This window comes from Primulina tabacum, chromosome 17 (assembly GCF_025594145.1).
Source record: "Primulina tabacum isolate GXHZ01 chromosome 17, ASM2559414v2, whole genome shotgun sequence".
NCBI classification, from domain to species: domain Eukaryota; kingdom Viridiplantae; phylum Streptophyta; class Magnoliopsida; order Lamiales; family Gesneriaceae; genus Primulina; species Primulina tabacum.
The window spans coordinates 24,815,774-24,836,434 of record NC_134566.1 but is presented as its reverse complement, the minus strand read 5'-3'; the positions used below and the strand labels follow the sequence as shown (position 1 = coordinate 24,836,434).

At 32.7% G+C, this 20,661-nt stretch overlaps 2 protein-coding genes and 1 long non-coding RNA gene across 3 annotated transcripts; all 3 read left to right on the top strand.

Annotated features, from left to right (window-relative positions):
• Positions 1–503: 503 nt before the first annotated feature.
• Positions 504–3,357, top strand: LOC142531307 (uncharacterized). The gene is made up of 2 exons (XR_012816257.1): positions 504–1,020; positions 3,122–3,357. It is a non-coding gene; the product is annotated as an uncharacterized LOC142531307 (long non-coding RNA).
• Positions 3,358–8,482: 5,125 nt separating this feature from the next.
• On the top strand, positions 8,483–11,651 carry LOC142531261 (benzoate carboxyl methyltransferase-like). The gene is made up of 4 exons (XM_075637355.1): positions 8,483–8,596; positions 9,826–10,230; positions 10,710–10,967; positions 11,264–11,651. The coding sequence occupies exons 1-4, from the start codon at positions 8,522–8,524 to the stop codon at positions 11,621–11,623; spliced, it is 1,098 nt and encodes a 365-aa protein (XP_075493470.1). The 5' UTR covers positions 8,483–8,521; the 3' UTR covers positions 11,624–11,651.
• Positions 11,652–18,415: 6,764 nt separating this feature from the next.
• Positions 18,416–20,319, top strand: LOC142531081 (non-specific lipid transfer protein GPI-anchored 14-like). Its single transcript, XM_075637106.1, has 2 exons — positions 18,416–18,825; positions 19,983–20,319. The coding sequence occupies exons 1-2, from the start codon at positions 18,474–18,476 to the stop codon at positions 20,270–20,272; spliced, it is 642 nt and encodes a 213-aa protein (XP_075493221.1). The 5' UTR covers positions 18,416–18,473; the 3' UTR covers positions 20,273–20,319.
• The last annotated feature ends 342 nt before the right edge of the window (positions 20,320–20,661 follow it).

Below are 20,661 nucleotides of genomic sequence, written 5' to 3'. Positions count from 1 at the left end.
GGAGACGTAAAGATAACTTAACACATATTTTATCAGAGTAGCGCAGCGGAAGCGTGAATTATTGGAATATTAGAATTAAGAGTCTAAAATTTCTGTTTATCGAGGACAAGCGAATTTCGGGGACGAAATTCAATTTAAGGGAGGAGATTGTAACGTCCCAAAAAAATCGAAAAGTCCACGTAAACCACATGCATGCAAATTATTAAATTTCTTTGGTATTTTATTAAATTCTTTTAAAGCATAAAATATATGTTTATTTCATTAAATTGTTGTTAATATTTTTATGCATTATTATTGCATGATATGATTTAATTCATGAAATTTTAAAAGTTCATGCACTATGATTTTTAAGTTTCATTTCGCGCTCGAACGAGAAACGGAGACCGGAGAATTTTCAGGAAAATTATTTTATTACAGGATTAATTTTTATTAAATTAATATAAGGTGTTTTTAAGTGTATTTTTCAAAAATGGGATTTTGGGGTATTTTACCCGCATGATTTTTATTTTTAACGGTACGCGAATTTTATCAAATCGGGAGACTTTCTGAAGGTTCGACTAATATTTTCAAAAACTTTCAAACACGAAATATTTTTCGGGAGTGTGTTTGGATTTAATGAACCAGTTTTTAAGCTTATTGGTCTTAAACTCTTTTAATTTAAAATAAAAGCTAATTAACCTAATTGTTAATGATACATTAATACCTAAATAACCCTACACCTTTTATTTACAATCCACCAACCGACACATCTCCTTTTCAGCCAACTATAATTGTTTTTCCTTCATTAAAGAGCTATGGGTGCCTCGGTTTTCCACTTGTTCTTGCAAAGAAAACCAACCGACACCCTCTACAACCAATTCATTATCTCGGTCTTCCAGCATCCCCCAGCTGTATTCTCCATTGATTTCAGCAGTCTCCCTTCAGCTAAAGCATCGGCCATATCAATTCTCTTGCAAGAAATTCCTCCGGTGCATTCCCTTCACGCGGCTCTTTGAAGTTTTCATTCAAACAAAATCAAAGGCACGCCACGTACTTTTATTTCTGCATCATATACGCCATAATACATGCTGATATGTGTGCCATTCATTTTGTTTTCAGTTCATGCATCGTTTTTACGGGTATGTTTCGGTTGAGCATGAAATGTATATTTGCTTTGCCTCCACTCACGTTTTCATCTTACTGATGTGCAAGGGACTCTGGGATCGAGTGTTAAGAGGCTGAAAAAGTTTATAAAGTGTGGGCTGGGGGTTCGATCGGGTCGGTGTTGCTGTAGGTGGAAGAACCGAAGGGTATTCTAGATGGTGTGTCTTTCACGAGTGAGGGATCGAGGTAGGGGTGGTGCCGGTGGTGCAAGGACTAAACTGGGGCTCGGACCAGACCCTGGTGGGTCTGAGTCACGGCCCAGGGTGGCCCAACCACTGCTGAAACCATCGGACGTAGCTGCTGAACGCATGAAGGAGAGGAGCTCGGTAGGATGCCTTCGGGGTTCTAGCGATCGTGCTTGTGTTGTAGGCTTGCATGGGAGGTTAGCCGTGGGTCTAGCATGTCCAAGGGGAGCTTTGGGTGGTCTAGGTGTGTTCGGGTAAGGATTGGTTCTATTGGACGAAGACTTGGAGTGAAATTAAGCGAGGCGCATGAATTAGAGCTTTGAATTGGGCATGTTCTGAAAATCCAGCAGCATACCAGCAGGGTTGTAGGGGTTCTAAGGGGTTCAAATTGGGTGGATTCAGGTCTGGTATGGTGTTGTTAAGTCATGTTTTGAGTTTGGTAAAATTCGGTTAAGTTTCGAGTTGGTTTGGGTTAAAACCGGGACCTCGGTCTAAGTTTTAAAACAATTCGGTTGAGTTATGAAATTGGCTCGAGTTTACATCAATTTTGGTAAGTTTCGGATCAAAATAATGAGTTTTGGATTTATCCGAGGTTTAGTCGCCGCACAAAACGTTAATTACAGGATAAATTGAAACGCCTAGATTTAAGCTTAATAAAATGAAAAATTATATTTAAGCTCAAATAATTATTAGAAGTCTAAGTTTTTAATTTTGGAATTTTATGCTAAGGTTTGGTTTAATTCGGGATTGAAACGCGGTAATATGTTATAGTTAAAGATTAATTTAAAAGTCATCGATTTAAGCTAAATAAAAATATGGAAAAATTCATGTAGGCTTAAATAATTATTTGGGACATGTTAGAGTCAATGGAATTAAGAAAATGTCAAAAACGTGAAATTTTACGTCTAGGGGCAAAACAATAATTTTGGGTTTCCAAGGGCAAAATGGTCATTTTGCACCCTGGTGAGATTTTGGTCCTGACAGCGCCCTGAGCACATTTTATCATGTTTTAAATGTTTATGCATCATGTTTATGAATTTTTATGAAATTATGATAAATACGATGCATGTTCGGTTTAAAGGAAAAATTACGTATATGCATGATTTTATTAAGTGATGAATATGATAACACGTTTTGAAGGAAGTGATTTAGTTGTGACTAATACGATGACACGATGACATGATGATATGATTGGAGATATCGTGAGGGAAAAGGCCCCAGAGGGAGCCCGTTTACGGGAGAAGGCCCCAGAGGGAGCCCGACGATCGTATTTCCATTGACATGATATGATGATATGATAGGCCAAGGCCCAGTTGACGGGTGAGAGTGTCGCTGGTGTCCCCGCCGCCCAGTACTGTGGTTATACGTAGATGGATCCATCGACTGACATGATAACATGATGATACGAAAGTCACAGCTAATGAACTGAATTCAATTAAAAAAGAAAATGTATACGTATATGATAACATGAGATGACATGTTTTGACACGTATGTGATGATATGAGATTACATGATTTGACACGATATGATTTTACACGACACGTTTGCGTATATGATAACATGAGATGACATGTTTTTACACGCATATGATGATATGATATGACATGATTTGACACGATATGATTTTACACGACATGTTTACAAATATGATGACATGAGATGACATGCTTTTAAGTTCATGAAAGATATGTTGAGTATGATATTTTTCACTGCTGTGTGCTATGTATATGTACTTGTTATTCCCGGTATAGGTGTGTTGAGTCTTTAGACTCACTAGGCGTGTGTGATGCAGGTGAGCTTGATGGTGAGGAGACTGGAGGTACCGAACTCTGAGTGGGCAGATTTGGTGGGATGACACGACCCGAGGACCACATGTTTTCCGCATTACGATTTATGAGATTGAGTGGAGATGAATATTTTAATACGTTGATGATTTTAAGATTTTTATACGTTTATGTTCACGTATGATTTTAGACGTGTTTGGTTATTTCAAACTGCGCTATTTTTACGGTAAGATAATTACGATCATTTTTAAATGTTATTTCCAAACTACGAGCTTTAAAAAAAAAAAAAATTTCCGCATTTTTAAAACGAGCGAGACGTTTCACCTTACCTCATCGCGATTTCTCTCACGTCATACGGATCATCCAATTGCATTCTCACACCATCAACATTTGCTCGCCTCCTCATCATGACATCACCATAATCCTGCAAAGAAGAAGTAACAATGATTAGATTGAATCGGCTATATCATCACAATGAGAATAAACCACTTTGTACAAAGGTACTTGAATAGGTTTATGCAAAAACAAGTAACTCAACCTTCTCTTTTGGGCTTTCAAATTATTTTTTTCTTTTCTTTGGTCTCTTTGTCTTTTTCATCTTTTATTTCTTTTTTTTTCTATGGCCATCTCACTTTTTTGTTCTCTCTTTATTTTGGCCATTTTAAATTCGTTTTCACCCACTTTTTGAATAAATTTCAATTGATCCTTGAGAACATTTGGATTCAATTGAACCAATAAAACATTTTGTTTCTCAATAAATTTATGTACAATAATTGCTTCTTGCCTACTCCTCTCATCCATAGTAGACAAATTAAGCACTTTTCCTCCATCTAATGATTCAACATCCACTGTATATTGTTCAACATCATTCAACTCACCAATTAGCGGAATACCATCATCATCAACTCTATTAACCACAACCTTAAATTCAGGTTCCAGTGCGACCTCAACTTCATGTTCAAGTTCAACAACAACCTCAACCTCCACTTTAGATTCAAGCTCAACCGCAACATCAACTCCCATTTGAGATTTAAGCTCAACTGGCAATTTTATTATTGAAATCTCCTCACGTGTACATTGGCTAATACTATGACCAACTTCTAGACAACAACAACATTTAATATCAACAGTATGATGAATAGAAGTTTTCGATGTACCTCGATGTTCATGCCTTGTAACTTTATGCCTCGACTCAACCATTTGTCTTTCCACGATTTCTCGTTTCTGATGGACTGCCAGGTGGATGCCAACGAATCATCATACAAGCCACGCTCATCTCTCCTACCACCTCTCCAATTATTGTGATTTGGAACAAATCGCTTCCTCATCACCCTTTTCATCTCATCCCACGTAAATATAGGGTCATCCCCATATCGTATCCTACCCAGTACTAACTTATCTCACCAAGTAATAGAATCTTCGATAAGCTTATTACAAGCTCGTCTTACTTTCATTGTTTCGGTATAATCCTCCCGTCTCTCAAATATACACTCCATCCTCTCCTCTCACTCAAGGTACGTCTTTGGATTTGCTTCCCGCTGAAAGATGGAACTGTCATCTTCGTGCTACTCATTCTATACCCTTCCCGGCTTCTTTGCCCATTATACTCATCACATCTCCTATCATCATAACGATCCACGTGCAACGCTCTATTCTCTTTTTCTTCGCACCTCCTATACTTTTCACATAGAGGCTTAAACTCCTTCTCCGACATTTTATCCAACTCTCCTAACATTGTTTGAAATTGGCGATCGTTAGACATTGTACCTGCAAGAAAAGGTTAATATAAAACAATAAAGATAAAGTTTCCTCACCACGAATCCTCACTAGTCACTTCAATGAAAATTCACTCGACTCTTTTTTTTTGTCCTCTTTACAAATACCTCACACGTCACTCCAAGAAATAAACGCTCGTCCTCAAGTATTTCACTCGATTTTTGAGAGTTCTCTCGTAGGGTACACTTTCAGGCTTCGTAGTTGTGTGCATCAAACTCACAAGTTCAAACTTCACTACACTTGAAAACTGGCTTACATGGACTGTGTAAAACAAGAAATTTGAATTTTTTTAATTGTGAGAGTCACTTGAATATGACTTCACAAAAGAGATAAGAATAAGATTCAAATAATATCACAAATTTTTGATTGTGACAGTCACTTGAATATGACTCACAAAAGAGATAAGAACAAGATTCAATGCTAAATAATAGCACAAATTTTTTTTTGATTGTGAGAGACACTTGAATATGGCTCCCACAAGAGAATAGGACAAAATAGAAAAACCAATTTATGGAAATTTTTGTACTTTTTTTTTGGATTTTCCCAAATGAGAGTTGTGCAACTAGAAAATAAAAAAGAAACAATCACGAAATTTTGAGAATCAATGATTCACGAAAGACGAAAAACGATATAACAAAACAGATCTGACAAAAAAATGAAGGATAAACAAAGATCTGATAAAAATGATAAACTTATTTCAATCAAAGGGAACCTAAAGCTCTGATACCAAATGATGCGATTTTTCGACCACGAAAAGCAAACACACTCGAAAAAGATTCGATGAAACAAAGAAAAAGTTGTGTTGTCCCGACCTTTTTGAAACAAGTAATTGTTGTGATATTCAACTCTAAGCTACGAAAAGCCTAGCAACAAATATTCACGAAGATAACAATCAATCTAAAATGAACCTTCAAAGAACTCGTCTTTGGCAAGTTAAGTGAAGAACAATCGATAAACGCCAATGTTAAACTTTAATAAGTTTGATTTGAGAAACACACAAAGGTATATACAAAGCTAAGCTTTGAAATTTGAGATAAAAAATCAATCAATATTCATTCAAAATTTCAAAAGTTAATTAATTGATCAATTTTCGTGTATATATTGTTTACAAAACAAAAGAATATCAAAAATTTAGTTTCCTAATTAATTTTGACTCTAAACTAGGAAATAATACTTCTTAACGCAAGCGGCATGCTGGGGCGGTAGAATTTGACCGCCCTAGCGCCAAGGCTTTTGGAATTTACCGTTTTGAGCAGTACATGGCGCGCTGGGGCGGTAATATTTGGCCGCCCTAGCGCGGGAGCTTCTGGTCCGGGGTCTTGATTTGACATTATCTTCATAGTTTAGCACTTGAATAACATTGAAATGTCTTCCAACTTCATTGCTACGCATGCAAAATTATTTCAAACTTCAAATCTTGCTTGTACGGTCTTGACAACGCAGTTGTCTGGATCTCCTCCCAAGATTTAGCACGTTATGTCTGGCCATATTCATATCATCTTGTTGTTGTTTTTGCAATGGATTACACAAGTTCTTCAATATTTCCAAGAGCAATCTGCCTCAGAGGAGGAGAAGTGACAAGATCTGGCTGAGTAAGCAGTTTGGCTTCCTTGGAGTCAGATATAGTTGGCTGCTCAGAGACGGACTGAGATGACGATCGAGCAAACTTTATGTTTCTTGGAATCTACTGGCTCAAAAATAATAATACACAAGTATAAATACTTACGCGATGCCTCATGACAAAATAATCACTAGAAACATAAAATCAGTTTACAAAATCAGTACTAGTTATTCAATTGAAAAACTATTTTCCTCAACATGTTGAAAAAAAAATTGCATCCTAACACTAATAACAAGACTTAAAACGAGACCAAGGAATGCAAAACAATGTATCGGAAACGGGAGCAATAAAATGAAATCTTCAATCAACACTTTCACAAGTGTTGTCTTCAGATGTCTCCAACACTCAATGGCAACACAATACAGACAGCTACGGTCGCCTTTTGAACAATCTTCAAACTTCCGATTACTATACTTGTATGTGGGCTTTTTTGGTTTTTTTTCCTTCGTCTATGTGTACAGCAATCCTTCGCAGGTACATAGAGAGGCGTTTTAACCTTTATAAGATTTCTTAAATAGTTTCTACAAAATATTGAAAAAAATCTTTTAGTAAGAAATCAATTATTTTTAACATAAGAAAACAACTCTTTTAACTAATCAAGTCCTAGAATGAAAAAACTCAAATAATATCTTATCCATTTTAAAATATAATATTAAGAAATTTATGTCTTGCAAGGCAAGACACGCGTTTCCTTTCAAGAATTTATCATACCGATGTGGGATAACTAACACACCTCCTCACGCTCAAGAATGAACATATAGAGCGTGAATTTTACAAGTAACCCAACTATGGCCAGAGCGGGTAGCTCAACTATGAGCAGTCCAATACATAACAGTGAAACATATGCTCTGATTTCAGGTTAAGTTTGGTACTTGGATCTAACTCAATCACAAGCTCTAGCTCAAGGGGAGAAAATTTTCTAACTCCATATATCCAACTCCTATGGACTTTATCCAATCGATATGATGTCAACTAACAAACTGTTAATGCAATATAAGTTTTATGTTAAAAAAAATTAAAATAAGATTTTATAGACTCTAAACTACGAACTCTAATACAAATCTTTTAATTGACTTTGAATTATTTTATCATATTTATTTTATCTCATATCTAATCACCTATTTGAATTATTTTATCTTATCTTATTTATCTAATCACATATCTAATCACCTACCCTATACCCAAAACCAAACATCTCGAGCAAACTCTCCCGAAACATATTCACATTTTCTTCCTCCCCACGTACATGCATCAATTTTTTTGTTTCTGCAAACTTAATATTTTTGGATCCATCCAACATTTCATTAATCAGAGGGTAATATCAAGGAAATAAAATATTCATAAAAATTGTAACTTTATTGTTAACACAAATAGCAGCAGCTGTAATAACTCGCATTTTATAAATCAAATGTTGCTTTGCAAATATAAGTAGCCAAAAACTAAAGAAATCAACATTCATTTAGCAAGTAATATCCATTTTTATCACTATTAAACCACTCCGATTTTCCATAATAATTAGTGTAACATCGTCGAGGAACGTGAAAATCACAATAAGAGTGGGCCAAAATTGTTTTTTTTTTTTAAAAAAAAAACAATTATGGTTTTATTTAAGCTTAGGTTGTGTTAGTGAAGATATCATGGATTTCGAATCTAGTTTTATTGAGTGAATTGAAATTCATCGTAATTAACATTAAATATTATATAAGCATGCGATGAGTGGATTTGAATTTATGGTCTTATTTCTCTAAATAACAAAAATACATTTGAAATTCATCAATCCAAACGCAAACGCCACATTAGTCAATAAAAGTTATTGATTTGCAGCCACTCTACGCAACGTAGGCATGGAGATTGAAGAAACTGTGTGCATGTTTCCATTCATTTACACCTATAAATTGATGCATTATTTCCCATTTTTCTCGGTAACAAGACAATTTTAGTTATTTTTTCCATTTTCACATGCGTTCAATTTATCTTTATTTCTGTCTCAAGTTGTCTGACAAAAACAGAAATGGGGTTGAAGAAAACTCTTCATACGAATCCAGGAAATGGTAAAACTAGCTACGCGAACAACTCGAGCTTTCAGGTTCTTTTTTTCTACTCGTCACGCAAACTAAATTCAGTGTTTTTACAAGAAATTAATTTGAAGATTCTTTCAATATATATGCATGTGAGTGCGTGCCTCGTTCCATGCAAAATATGAAAATGTGGAGAGAATCAATCCTTCGTATGGATGTTCCTTTAATTAGTTTAAGTCATCTCAACCCATGAGGAAAAAAATTATTATTCATGAACAAAAATTATTATTCATGTATAGGGAAAATTGCAATCTTGTCTCAATATATTTATTCCTTTGCGATTGTGGTTATCTATTATGTTGAATTTTAGTTTTAGTCGTGTATTTTTGCAAGGGAATGCTATATTTTTTGTCCCGTAATTTGCATTTTTTCTAATTTTGTTCATATTAATATTGAATTTACATTGGTCATATAACTCATATGTTTTTTTTTTTCCATTTTTGGTTATGTCAAGGTGAATTTTCAATATTAGTCTTATAATTTATATGTTTTTTTTTATAACTTATATGTTGTTTTCATTTTCGGTTTTTTTTACCAATAGAAGCGTAATTACTCCAGTCAGAAAAGTACCAAAAATGGAAAGAAAAAAAACATACTAGTTAGATGACCGAAAATGAAAATTCACCGTATTAAGAACGAAAATGAAAAAAAAAATGCAAGTTGCAGTACAAAAAATATAAATCATTGTTAATAAGACCAAAAGTGGTAAAAATGAAAATTACATTTCCAAAAATGTAATTTGCTGTTTTTTGAATGTTTGACAATTTTAGTAATTTTTCCGCCTCGTGGTACTAAATATGTCGGGTGTCACATCGGCGCTACTATCAGCATCATATCAGCATTGTGTCAAAAAATTGATTAAAATGGCAAATAAAACAAAAATAAGAAACTAAAACTGAAATTTTTTAATACATATAAATGACCAAAAATTGCAAAGAAATAAATACAAATTATCAAAATTGTAATTTTCGTTTTAATTATTATAAACTGTAAATTGATTATGGGCTTCACACACGTGCTTCTGAGAAGCAATGATTAGGCCAAGACCTCCACGGTGAGAATATCTAAAATTACAATGGAAGTTTTCGGTATTTTCCTAGTTGAATGAATTCTTTTTTTTCAAGCTATATTTAATAACCCATATTAGTAATTATATATATTTATATTAAATGGGATGGTGTCATAAAAATAATATGGGTGTATATATATATATATATATACATGATCAATGTTGCAGAATGTTGTGATATCAAAAACATGGGATCTAGTCGATGAAACCCTGAGAAATATGTGGGAGAAGGGCGGATTCTCTGATTACTGCTACAACATGGTTGACTTGGGATGTGCATCAGGGCCTAATTCACTTTCAGTCGTGACTCATGTCATCCACGCTATTCAGGATTTGCGGAAAAATGGCAAAGATTCACCAGAATTCCGGTTTTTTCTGAATGATTTTCCTGAAAATGACTTCAATAGTTTGTTCAAGTTGGTGGAGAATTTCAATGATGGAAAAGAAGTTGTTTGCCAATCAAGATCAGGATGTTTTGTATATGGCTTGCCTGGGTCTTTCTACAGTGGGCTATTTCCAAGAAAGAGTCTCCACTTTGCTTATTCTTCAAACAGTCTTCACTGGTTGTCGCAGGTTTTTCCTTTCTTTAGAAATACGTACACATATACATAATCTTATTTAAAATTATAACTATACTTTTAATTTATTTACCTATATTTTTAAATTCAATCATATCTTTAGTTATGTTTTATATTTTTTTTAGATAGTCTATCATTTCTAATAAAAAATTTAGAAAAATAATTAATTTGAAGATAACCAAAGTTATCATGTTTAGATAAATATTTTAGACATCAAATATGAGATTTAGATCGACATTAGGCTTCACATACTACAAGAAAATACGCCTTCAACCACAATCACAAGACAACGAAAAACCGTTGTCTTTTACTTTTTAACAACGGCACAACGGTTTTCTAAAAATGTTAATTTTCTCATATTATTTCTCCATATCTTTATATATTTCCATAAATTTTGACGCGACTTCGTTGCTATAATAATGTTAATTAATTTATATTTTAAAGATAGTTGTGCCATTTCCGCAAAAACTTCAGGTTCCTCGAGGATTGGAGAGCGAGAACAAAGAAAACATATACATTTCGATTACGAGTCCACCGGAGGTAATCGACGCATATGCCGAGCAATATAAAAGAGATTTGTCCACATTTCTTCGCATGAGAGGCGAGGAAATGGTGCCCGGTGGGCGTATGGTGCTGACATTTGTAGGAAGAAGGTTTGAAGACCCCACTTCTAAAGAAGAGTCTAGACATTTAACCATGCTTGCACACACACTTCTTGAAATGGTTGTTCAGGTAGTCCTTCATTGACTAAAGTAGCATACCCTATATATATGAGAAAAAATACCGAAGTTACCGTACCGAAAAATACCAAATTTACTAAATTTTATGTTATACCGAGATTTTTGGTATGTAACAGCATGAAATTGAAAAGAAAATTTTCGGTACGTACCGGTATAAATATTATTGATATCATCTTTTCGGTATGGTACACGCTATGTATTTTTTGATACCGTACGGTATGGTATACCACCCCAATTATTTCCTAAAAATAAATTTAAAATGCATTTAAAAGCACCATTATGTTGTAGGGACTTCTCGAGAAAGATGACTTGTATTCTTTCAACGTTCCAATCTACATGCCATGCCAACAGGAAGTCGATTACATAATCAACGACGAAGGGTCCTTCAAAATCGACAAAATCGCCACCTTTCCAGTTCGTTGGGATGCAAATAAACTTGTTGATGAGTTACCTTTCGATAAAAACAGAAGTGGAAAGCTAGTAGCCAATTGTATTCGGGCTTTCATGGAACCGATGCTCGTTAGCCACTTCGGAAAGTTAATTAATTGTGATGATCTCTTCAAAAAGTATGCAGAGAGAGTGGGCGAGCGTTTATCAAAGGAGAGGTCGGAGTATAATATGTTGTCCATTTCTTTGACCATGAGATGATTGGAACCACCATCGATTATAATAAAGAAAATCCGTATGTGTGTGTGTGTATGACTAATAAAAAGCAAGTGTTTTATACGTGAGAGCAGTTTGTAGCCTACCACGATTAGTTGTCTCAGATGTTGACACCTCCTGACTGTTGGAATTTTTGCGTGGGCTCAAATAATTTAATTAATCGTACATGTACAAGTTATTTAACAAAAGACTCAATAAGTTGATATAATTAATTATAGATTTCCAAAGCATTAAATAAATTGTTATGGTTCACCTTATGTGTAGAAATACGGCTCAATTATGTCTTCGATGATGGGTCAAAGACTTCTAAGGTTATGGTCTCCGAGGCATAGATAATAATACAAAATATATACGGCACATATATTCTAGATATCTCTCCTCTCATCTAAGACAAGAATAATGTGGTCGATTCTTGTTGCCTTTGAAGATCCATAACTCCGACGCTAGATCAATCAATGGATTCTGGTAAGTGTTTACTGTTATTTATATTTTTGGATAATTTGACATTAATTCTTGGCGTGTCGTGATATATGGATTTAAAATAATGCATTGGATATTTTAAAAGTTCGTCGTTTACTCAAAACCGGCTTCCTGGATAAAATCGAGCTCGTCTCGTAAAATAATTTGAACTCTATCATTTTTAGAAAAATCTAATCATATTTAATCATATTAATAAGACTTCAAAATATTTATTGAAAAATATTTATTTTGTTTTGGTCGTTCTCAGTCTCCTTTCCCCAGCCTATTATCGAATATTCGGTTAAAATCTTTCAATTTCATGAAAACATGCACTTTGAATATTTAAGCATGTAAAATATATCATTTAAGTATTTAAAATCAATTAAGAAAAATAAATATGCAATTTAAATCATCTGCATGCATACGGTTTACGTGTACTGATTTTTCGGGCGTTACAGTGCTAAGGGAAGATCGCTCCGCACCTTTGACCAGTTCAAGAACTGCTCATCTAAAGGGTTCTTTGAAAAATTGGGAGCGATCAAATTGCATGAGTCTAATGATTATGAAACATTCCATTCCAGATACTATAAGGGGTGCAATTCCTGAAAAAAATTATGGCAAAAAATTGCTTACTCAAAATAGCAAATCTTTTCGCTGCAAACGAAAAGGTCGAGACAAGTGCTAGTTTAACTAAACTTGTCTCAAAGTTGTACAAAGAGCAAAGGAACATAAAGGAATACATAATAGAAATGTCAAATCTTGTGTGACTCGACTAAAAACATTCAAGTTGGAATTATCGGAAGACATAGTCGTGTATATAGTCTTGATCTCTCTGCCTGCGGAATTTAATCAATCCAAAATAAGTTATAATACCCAGAAGGAAAATTGGACTTTGAATGAATGTAGTGCGTTCAGGAGGAGAAGAGATTGAAACAACATGTGATTGAAAGTGCTCACTTGACATCTAACAATCAAGGTAATTGTATCAATAAGAAAAGGAAATGGAGCAATAAGGAAAGAAATTCTGGAACTTCACAGCATATAGAGCAACATAAACAAGATAAAGTGATTACTTTTTTTTTTTTTTTTTTTTTTGCAAAATGACTGATGGGCATGTGAAGAAGAATTGTCTCAAATATGCCAATTGGCGTGCAAAGAAAGTGTTGCCTAAGGAGCCAGTTGCCAATTGATGGTGAAAGATACATCTTATGAAAAATGTCAATAAGACTTTAATGTTTTTAAAATCTTTATGTAAGAGCTGATATTTTTTTTTCTAGTTTTTGAATTCGGAAAACACTTTTGTTGCACAGTTTTTTAGACGAAATTTGATTTTAGTTTTATGTTTGGATAAATCAAGTTTTTCTTTTATCCACGTTGTAATGGAAATTTTCAATTTTTCGAAATTCAAATATGTTTGGTATGAGTTCCTTGATTGACAAGCTTGATAAATTGAACATCAATATTTTAAATGACATCGATAGTATGCATGCATGAAATTAAATGCAAATTAATTTATATGTTTATCTTAGTGGGAGTGAGTAAATTGGAAAGTCAACATTGAGAAAAATATATTGATGTCTATGTCCATATATGTGATAGTATAAAATTTATCAGATGGTAATCTCATTCGGATTTAAAGATAACACCGTAATGTTATTGTGTACATAATTGGAATGTTGAGCAGATATTTAAGAAACCCGAAATTGGATTATTAATTAGGTTATGCGGCATATAAAGTAAACTAAGGATTTTATGCTCAAGTATCAAAAATCTAACATTTGGAAATAGTTAGATATTTGGATTCCGAATAAAGTTGTGGATTTTTACAACCGACAATAATCATTAGTCTAAGAAACTATTGAGGATCAATTGTGATAATAAAGCCGCTATATTATATTTAAAGAACAACTGAAGCATGTCAAAATCAAAGTATATTGACATGGAGTTTCTAGTTGGAAGAAAATAATTTAGAGTAGTTGTGTGTCAATTGAGCGTATTATTGAAAATTTTGTAATTGCAAATGCGTTTGTCATAGGTTGGCCACCCAAGATGTTTTTAGGCATGTGACACACATGGGCGTTGTCCATATAGATGATATGCTTTTACAGTAGGAGTTTGTATTCGGTTTGAGCATTTACTCATTTGACATGATTTAAGTTTCTGCACAGTCTAAAGTTTATTTAAACTACTATGAAATAAAGTGATGACTTTCATTGCGGTTAGCATTTGCTTAAAAATCTATTATTAAACTCTTCGAGTCATTGGGAGGACCAGTTGGAAATGCATGTTTTATTCTTGTATCACATTTATGTATTTCCATGCTACACATTCATACTTGATTTATGTTATTGATTATGCTAATATTGTTATCATTGGTGGTTCTAGTGATTTTAGATGTAGCGTTGACTACTTTAATTCAATCAACATTTTCACAAGCTTTATCTCCACATGTCTTCAACAACCGCGGCAACACAATTGTAAATAACAGTAATTATAAACTTCAAGAAATAAAAAACTCTCATCAAATATTTTTTAAAAATTATCAATAAAAAATATAATTTAATAAATAAATTATATCTTGTAACCCAAAAAATATTTTTCCTTTCATTCACCATTCAAACATATTTTGCATCCTTTTTAATAAGTTGTTTTTTTTTTTCATTTTTTCCATTGTTGTGCTTTGCTTGTCATCAATTGTCTACTTATTTTTGTGTTTTTTGGGATGATTCTATTAGCAATTATATATTTCAACATTTTTTGAAAATAAATTAATGTTCTTTTTGTTTCATTTTTTGTTAGAACGTAGTGATACTTTGATATATTGGTTATTCTAGCTACAAAGTAAATATACCATATGTAGTTAACATGTTAATTTACCTCCACATGCAACTTAATTTATTTTCATTTTGATTAAATCATATCGCTCAATTTATTTTTTTATTTCGTGATTTTTAATTCTTTAACAGACCCTTTTTCTGTTATATTTTTTTAGGATTTGTTGAAGTACTCGAACTGAAATCACCTTTGTATGATCCAAATTTAAAAATTTATTATTTGAAAAATATAAAATAAATTATTTAATTTTTTAGAAAGAAAAAAAAATCGATATCAAGACTGTAGTGCCCTGGATTTTTAATCTTGTAAAATAATTTATTTATAATTTAATATATTTAAAGTATTTTGCATTTTGGCAAGCAATTAGGGTCTAGGAAATTCACAACTAAATTTTAGTGATGTTATTAGATTTTTTAATGAAATTTTTTGTAATTCACCATAGATAACTATATTTTCTGTTTTTCTTTGACTTAGTTGTAACAAAAAATCTCGTAAACCGGTTCGATTAGTTTACATCTCTAGCTGTATAACTCTACCTCAGTCATTGTCTAGTTAATGCAATATTTTCGAATCAACCGTGCAATTCTTAATCGATCGCCGCGGATATCATTTAAGTTGTCTGATCTATTCATCTCTTTCTTTATATCTCCCTGGGGAATGGTTCTTGTACTTTGAACTATTTCATGTATAGAAGCTTAATTGTTCATCTTGCCTAATCTTTTCTGGTAAACTATTGAAAAAAATAATCAAATATTGTTTTTTATGACTTCAATTTGGTCACATTTTCCAGAATAGGATCATATTTTCTCACACGGTGCTTGTGCTTGTCCCAGCCTGAAATTTCTCTCCATACGCACCTAATGATCCCTCTGGCTACACAATCGAGCAAGTTTATTTAATCTTATTTGTCAATACATCGCGTATCACGTCTCCGTCGTCACACATATCTTCAAAAAAAAACAAACAAACTTTTTTTAAAAAAAAAATTCGCTACATCGTCGGGTAAATTAAATTAAATCGAAAATCTTTGGCCGCAATAAAATCACATACATCAAATATCATGAGAAAAATCGCAGATAAATCAACACAATCAACATTTTGTTCTAAGATACTTCGATCATATCATTTGCAACAGATAAATCGCTGACATAAATGTCACCCTACCGGCGGTACCCAATCTCTTGGATTGCATTCATAGGGGGAAAAAAAAATTGAATTGCGAGAGAGTATTGACAAGTACTTGAATCGAATCGATAGCAAGTCTTCAGTAAATAGCCAGCTTGCTACTCTCCCACTAATTTTTCTGCTGCATGGGTATTATAATATAAATCCCTCATCCCCACTAGGTGGTGCTTTAAATAATAAATAAATAAATAAACCATGTTTGTCATGTCACAAATCTGCTAACTTATGCGATGCAACCTAAGTTACAAATTAGTAGAATTGAGAAGAGTTTGTGTAATTGCAATGATATGATTATCCCCACCAACTTGAAGTGCGTTTGGTGAGTCCACTACATACACACACACACATATATATAAGTGCGTTTGGTGAGTCCACTACACACACACACACATATATATATTTGGTGTCCATCAATCGTATTCACTTTTGTGTCCAACAATGAGGTGAATGCATATCAAAATTATATAGCTAATAGCTGAGTGTCAACTCATTTGTGGGCACAACACCACTTTGGGGACATACAATTTTGATATGCTTCATCATATTTAATAGATGAGTGTCACTTCTTTAATGAGCACAGACGTGAACACGATTGGTATGCAACATAACATAACTATATATATATCAATTAGTTTTTACTAAAATAACTTATTAATTTAGATAAATAATGTTTTCCATATAATTTATTCATAACTACAATATTTATAATACAATTTAAAATTTAAATTTTTTTTCACATATTATCTCTATAAATCACATATTTAATATAATTGTATTATTCTTATCCAAAGAATAATTAAAATTTATAACAAAATTTTACGAATCAACTCGATTTATTAATAATATCGATATATATATATATATATATATATATATATATATATATATATATATATATATCATGTGTGTATGTTCGCTGATATTTATCCTATCTTATTAAAGTTGAGGATATAATAAAAATTATATCAACTTTTTCTTCCAACTTTACCTTTATATGATACTAATACTACAATTTTGTTTTTTGTTTTATTTTTTAAAAATTTCAAAACACGCTTATTTTTATTTTTTTTTAAAGCAATTCAAATATTCATTTAATCCCTCCATAATTTATCAAATTTCATTTTAATCTATCGATAATGATAAAAAAAACTATACACATACGCATCGCATGTACGGAATAACTAGTACATAATATTAGTCCGTACACGGAATGAGAGATTTTCAGTTAATAATTATAGCACATAAATGTAATCAAATCCTGGCCCACGATGATTTTTCACCTATTACTCCTTCCACGTGCCCATTATTTCACACATAAATAATTGAGATTCCTTTACTTTAAATAAAAATACACACACTTTTGGCTCTAAACCAAAGGCGTGCTTAAAGCTACAAGAGGTGTCGCACGTCTACACCGACCATATCTGTAAGGTAAATTTGCAAATTTTTATCGTACTTTTGTCCCCCTTTCTAATTTTAATAATTTATGTATGAAATTAAATTTTAGTTTTAGCTACATATTTTTTAGTTTATGAGAAATTTAAATTTTTTTTTTCGAAATTTCATGTCAATGTCATATTAATATAATTTAAATAAAGAGTAAAATTGAAAAAATCAAATAGAACAAAATAAAATTAAATTTGATAATATCAAAGATCAAACATAAACTATTAAAATTATAATTTTCGCAATATACAATCCGTCGAATGAAACACATTTTGCATAATTTTAACTATTAGTTTTTCCTTAACATATATGATTCCACATTTTACAAATCAACTTCTAGGTTTACCTTGATATGTATTGAGTCAGAATCAAATCTAAATCATCCCTATAGCTTAGGAATTTTTCCTGTGAAATATCTATTCTTGCTTCTCGATCAAGTCCTAAAAATAGTTTCTGCATTTCAGAAACTTGACAAAAACTTGTGTGAAACGGTCTCACGAGTCGTATTTTGTGCGACAAATCTCTTATTTGGGTTATCCATGAAAAAATATTACTTTTTATGTTAAGAGTATTACTTTTTTATTGTTAATATCAGTAGGGTTGACCCATCTCACAGATAAAGATTCGTGAGATCGTTTCACAAGAGACTTACTCCAGAAACTTTAACGTCTCCTTTCATTCTTCTAAGTTTTTTACGTTTTATTGGGGTTAAGATATACATGAAATAAATTGTAAATTACTTGAAAATAAAAGTTCTTTTTTGTAATAAGTGGACATACCGATCTAACCTATCGAGATTAATTAGTTTAGTAGTGAGAGATGATCTACCCACTCCCGCACCACCTTTTTCCACTAAAATTAGTTTCCTATAAATCCCACTACTCCTAAAACAACTTTATTTTTCAAGAAAATGGATTCCAATTACCCCATAAGCAATATCATGAAACCTTCACTAGTCTTGTTGCTATCAATGTTAATATTGTGTCCTCTTGCAGCAATGGACGATGCCAAGGACAGAGAAGAATGCAAAGAGTCGTTGCTGGGGTTGGCTCCCTGTCTTCCTTATGTCCAGGGAACCGGAAAGGCGCCAACCCCGGATTGCTGCGGCGGACTGAAGCAAGTGCTGAAGACGAACAAAAAGTGCCTCTGTGTGATTGTTAAGGATCGAAATGACCCTAATTTAGACCTTAATATCAACGTCACGCTTGCTTTGGGTCTTCCTCAGGTTTGCAGTGCTCCAGCCAATATTTCTCAATGTCCTGGTAATGTTCTCCACTGTTCATCAAAAATAAATATAGATCACATCCAACAGTGAATTTCATCTCAGCGGTGAGTACGGATATGATAGGTAGACAGCACAGCGTGTGTGTGCGCGTATATATATACATCACATATATTTCACACAATATGGTACATTAAATAGGGGCAGTTAGACCTGTGTTTCAAAATAAAACACAAACTAGGGTTCAGAGGCAAATTATTAATATCACATAGGGAAAATTAGTTAAATTCATCTTTTTTATATACAACGGGTGGATGCTTAACTTTCTACACGTGATGCGTATATATACAGTCTTTTTTATCATTATTGATGGAATAAAGTGAAATTTGCAAATTACAAAGAGTAATAATATTTGTTTTTGTAGGAGGAGAGTAATAATATTTAATATATATATATATAGTTAAAGGTGGATTATAAATTTTCCATAATAGATTTTCATGCTTTGTTGATTTAATTACTTAAAAGAAATGTCAGTAGTTAATATATATATAATATAAACATTATATTATAAAAATAGAACATCTTAATTCGAATAACTAACCAATTCAAAATTGTAATTATCATCCTTATTTTTAATTAATTTACTAATTATTTATTTGGTAACTTATTCAACAAAAATGAAACTTTGACAAAAGTAGACAATATATTTTTCTAATTAATAGAATAAATATTTTTAGATAACTATCCCGAATAACTTGAAAAAGTTTTTTTTAAAAAAGATAGCCGAGAGTCCCATAAATAAATAAAAATATGAGTAGATCTCTTGTGAGACGGTCTCACGAATCTTTATCTATAAGACGAGTCAACCTTACCTATATTCACAATAAAAAGTATACTCTTAGCATAAAAAGTAATATTTTTTCATGGATAACCCAAATAAGAGATCTGTCTCACAAAATACGATCCATGAGACCGTCTCACACAAGTTTTTGCCTATATATAATGTCAAATTCTAAATTCCACCGTTGAAAAAATATAAAACATAAAAGCCATTTTATTCATGTGATCGTTAGTATATATGATTTGATTGGTGAGTATAAAACTAGATACAGGAAGCAGTCAAAACTAAATTTCAAGAATAATTTAATTTTCCGACTAAATTATATGTTTTGAAACAAATATATATTAATGGTGCAGAGCTCCTCAAATTACCACCTGATTCACCAGAAGCCCAAGTTTTCTACCAATTTGGGAAACAATCAAGCAATGGTACCAGGGCTTTAGCACCAACACCCTCGAATGCTCCGACAGGCGCGACTGCCGCTCCGCAGAAGAGCGCGGGTGCTTGCAATATTGGGAAGAAATGGCCTGGAATGGAGATTATTCTTGCCGGACTAGTTGTAGTATTATTGGGAATTCATTGCGATGAATTCTTCCCTTTGTTGAGATGTTTTGTAACCAAATGCAATGTTTTACTTGTATGTTGAAGAATAAAATTGCCCATCAATATTATTCCAAATCTTACTTCTGTCTATCCTTCACATTACCACAGTCGTTATTGCCGTGACTAGAACATCATGAGATTTTTATAAATCTTCTGTACTTTATAAATGCAATTCCTAACAATGTATGACAAAAGGGATTGACATCTATAATTAGTAGGCAAAAACTTGTGTGAAACAGTTTCACATGTCGTATTTTGTGAGACAGATCTCTTATTTAGGTTATCCATGAAAAAGTATTATTTTTTATGCTAAGAGTATTACTTTTTATTGTGAATATCGGTAGAGTTGACCCGTCTCACAGATAAAAATTCGTGAGACCGTCTCACAAGAGACCTACTCTAATTAGTATAATGAAAGGAAATTCATATACA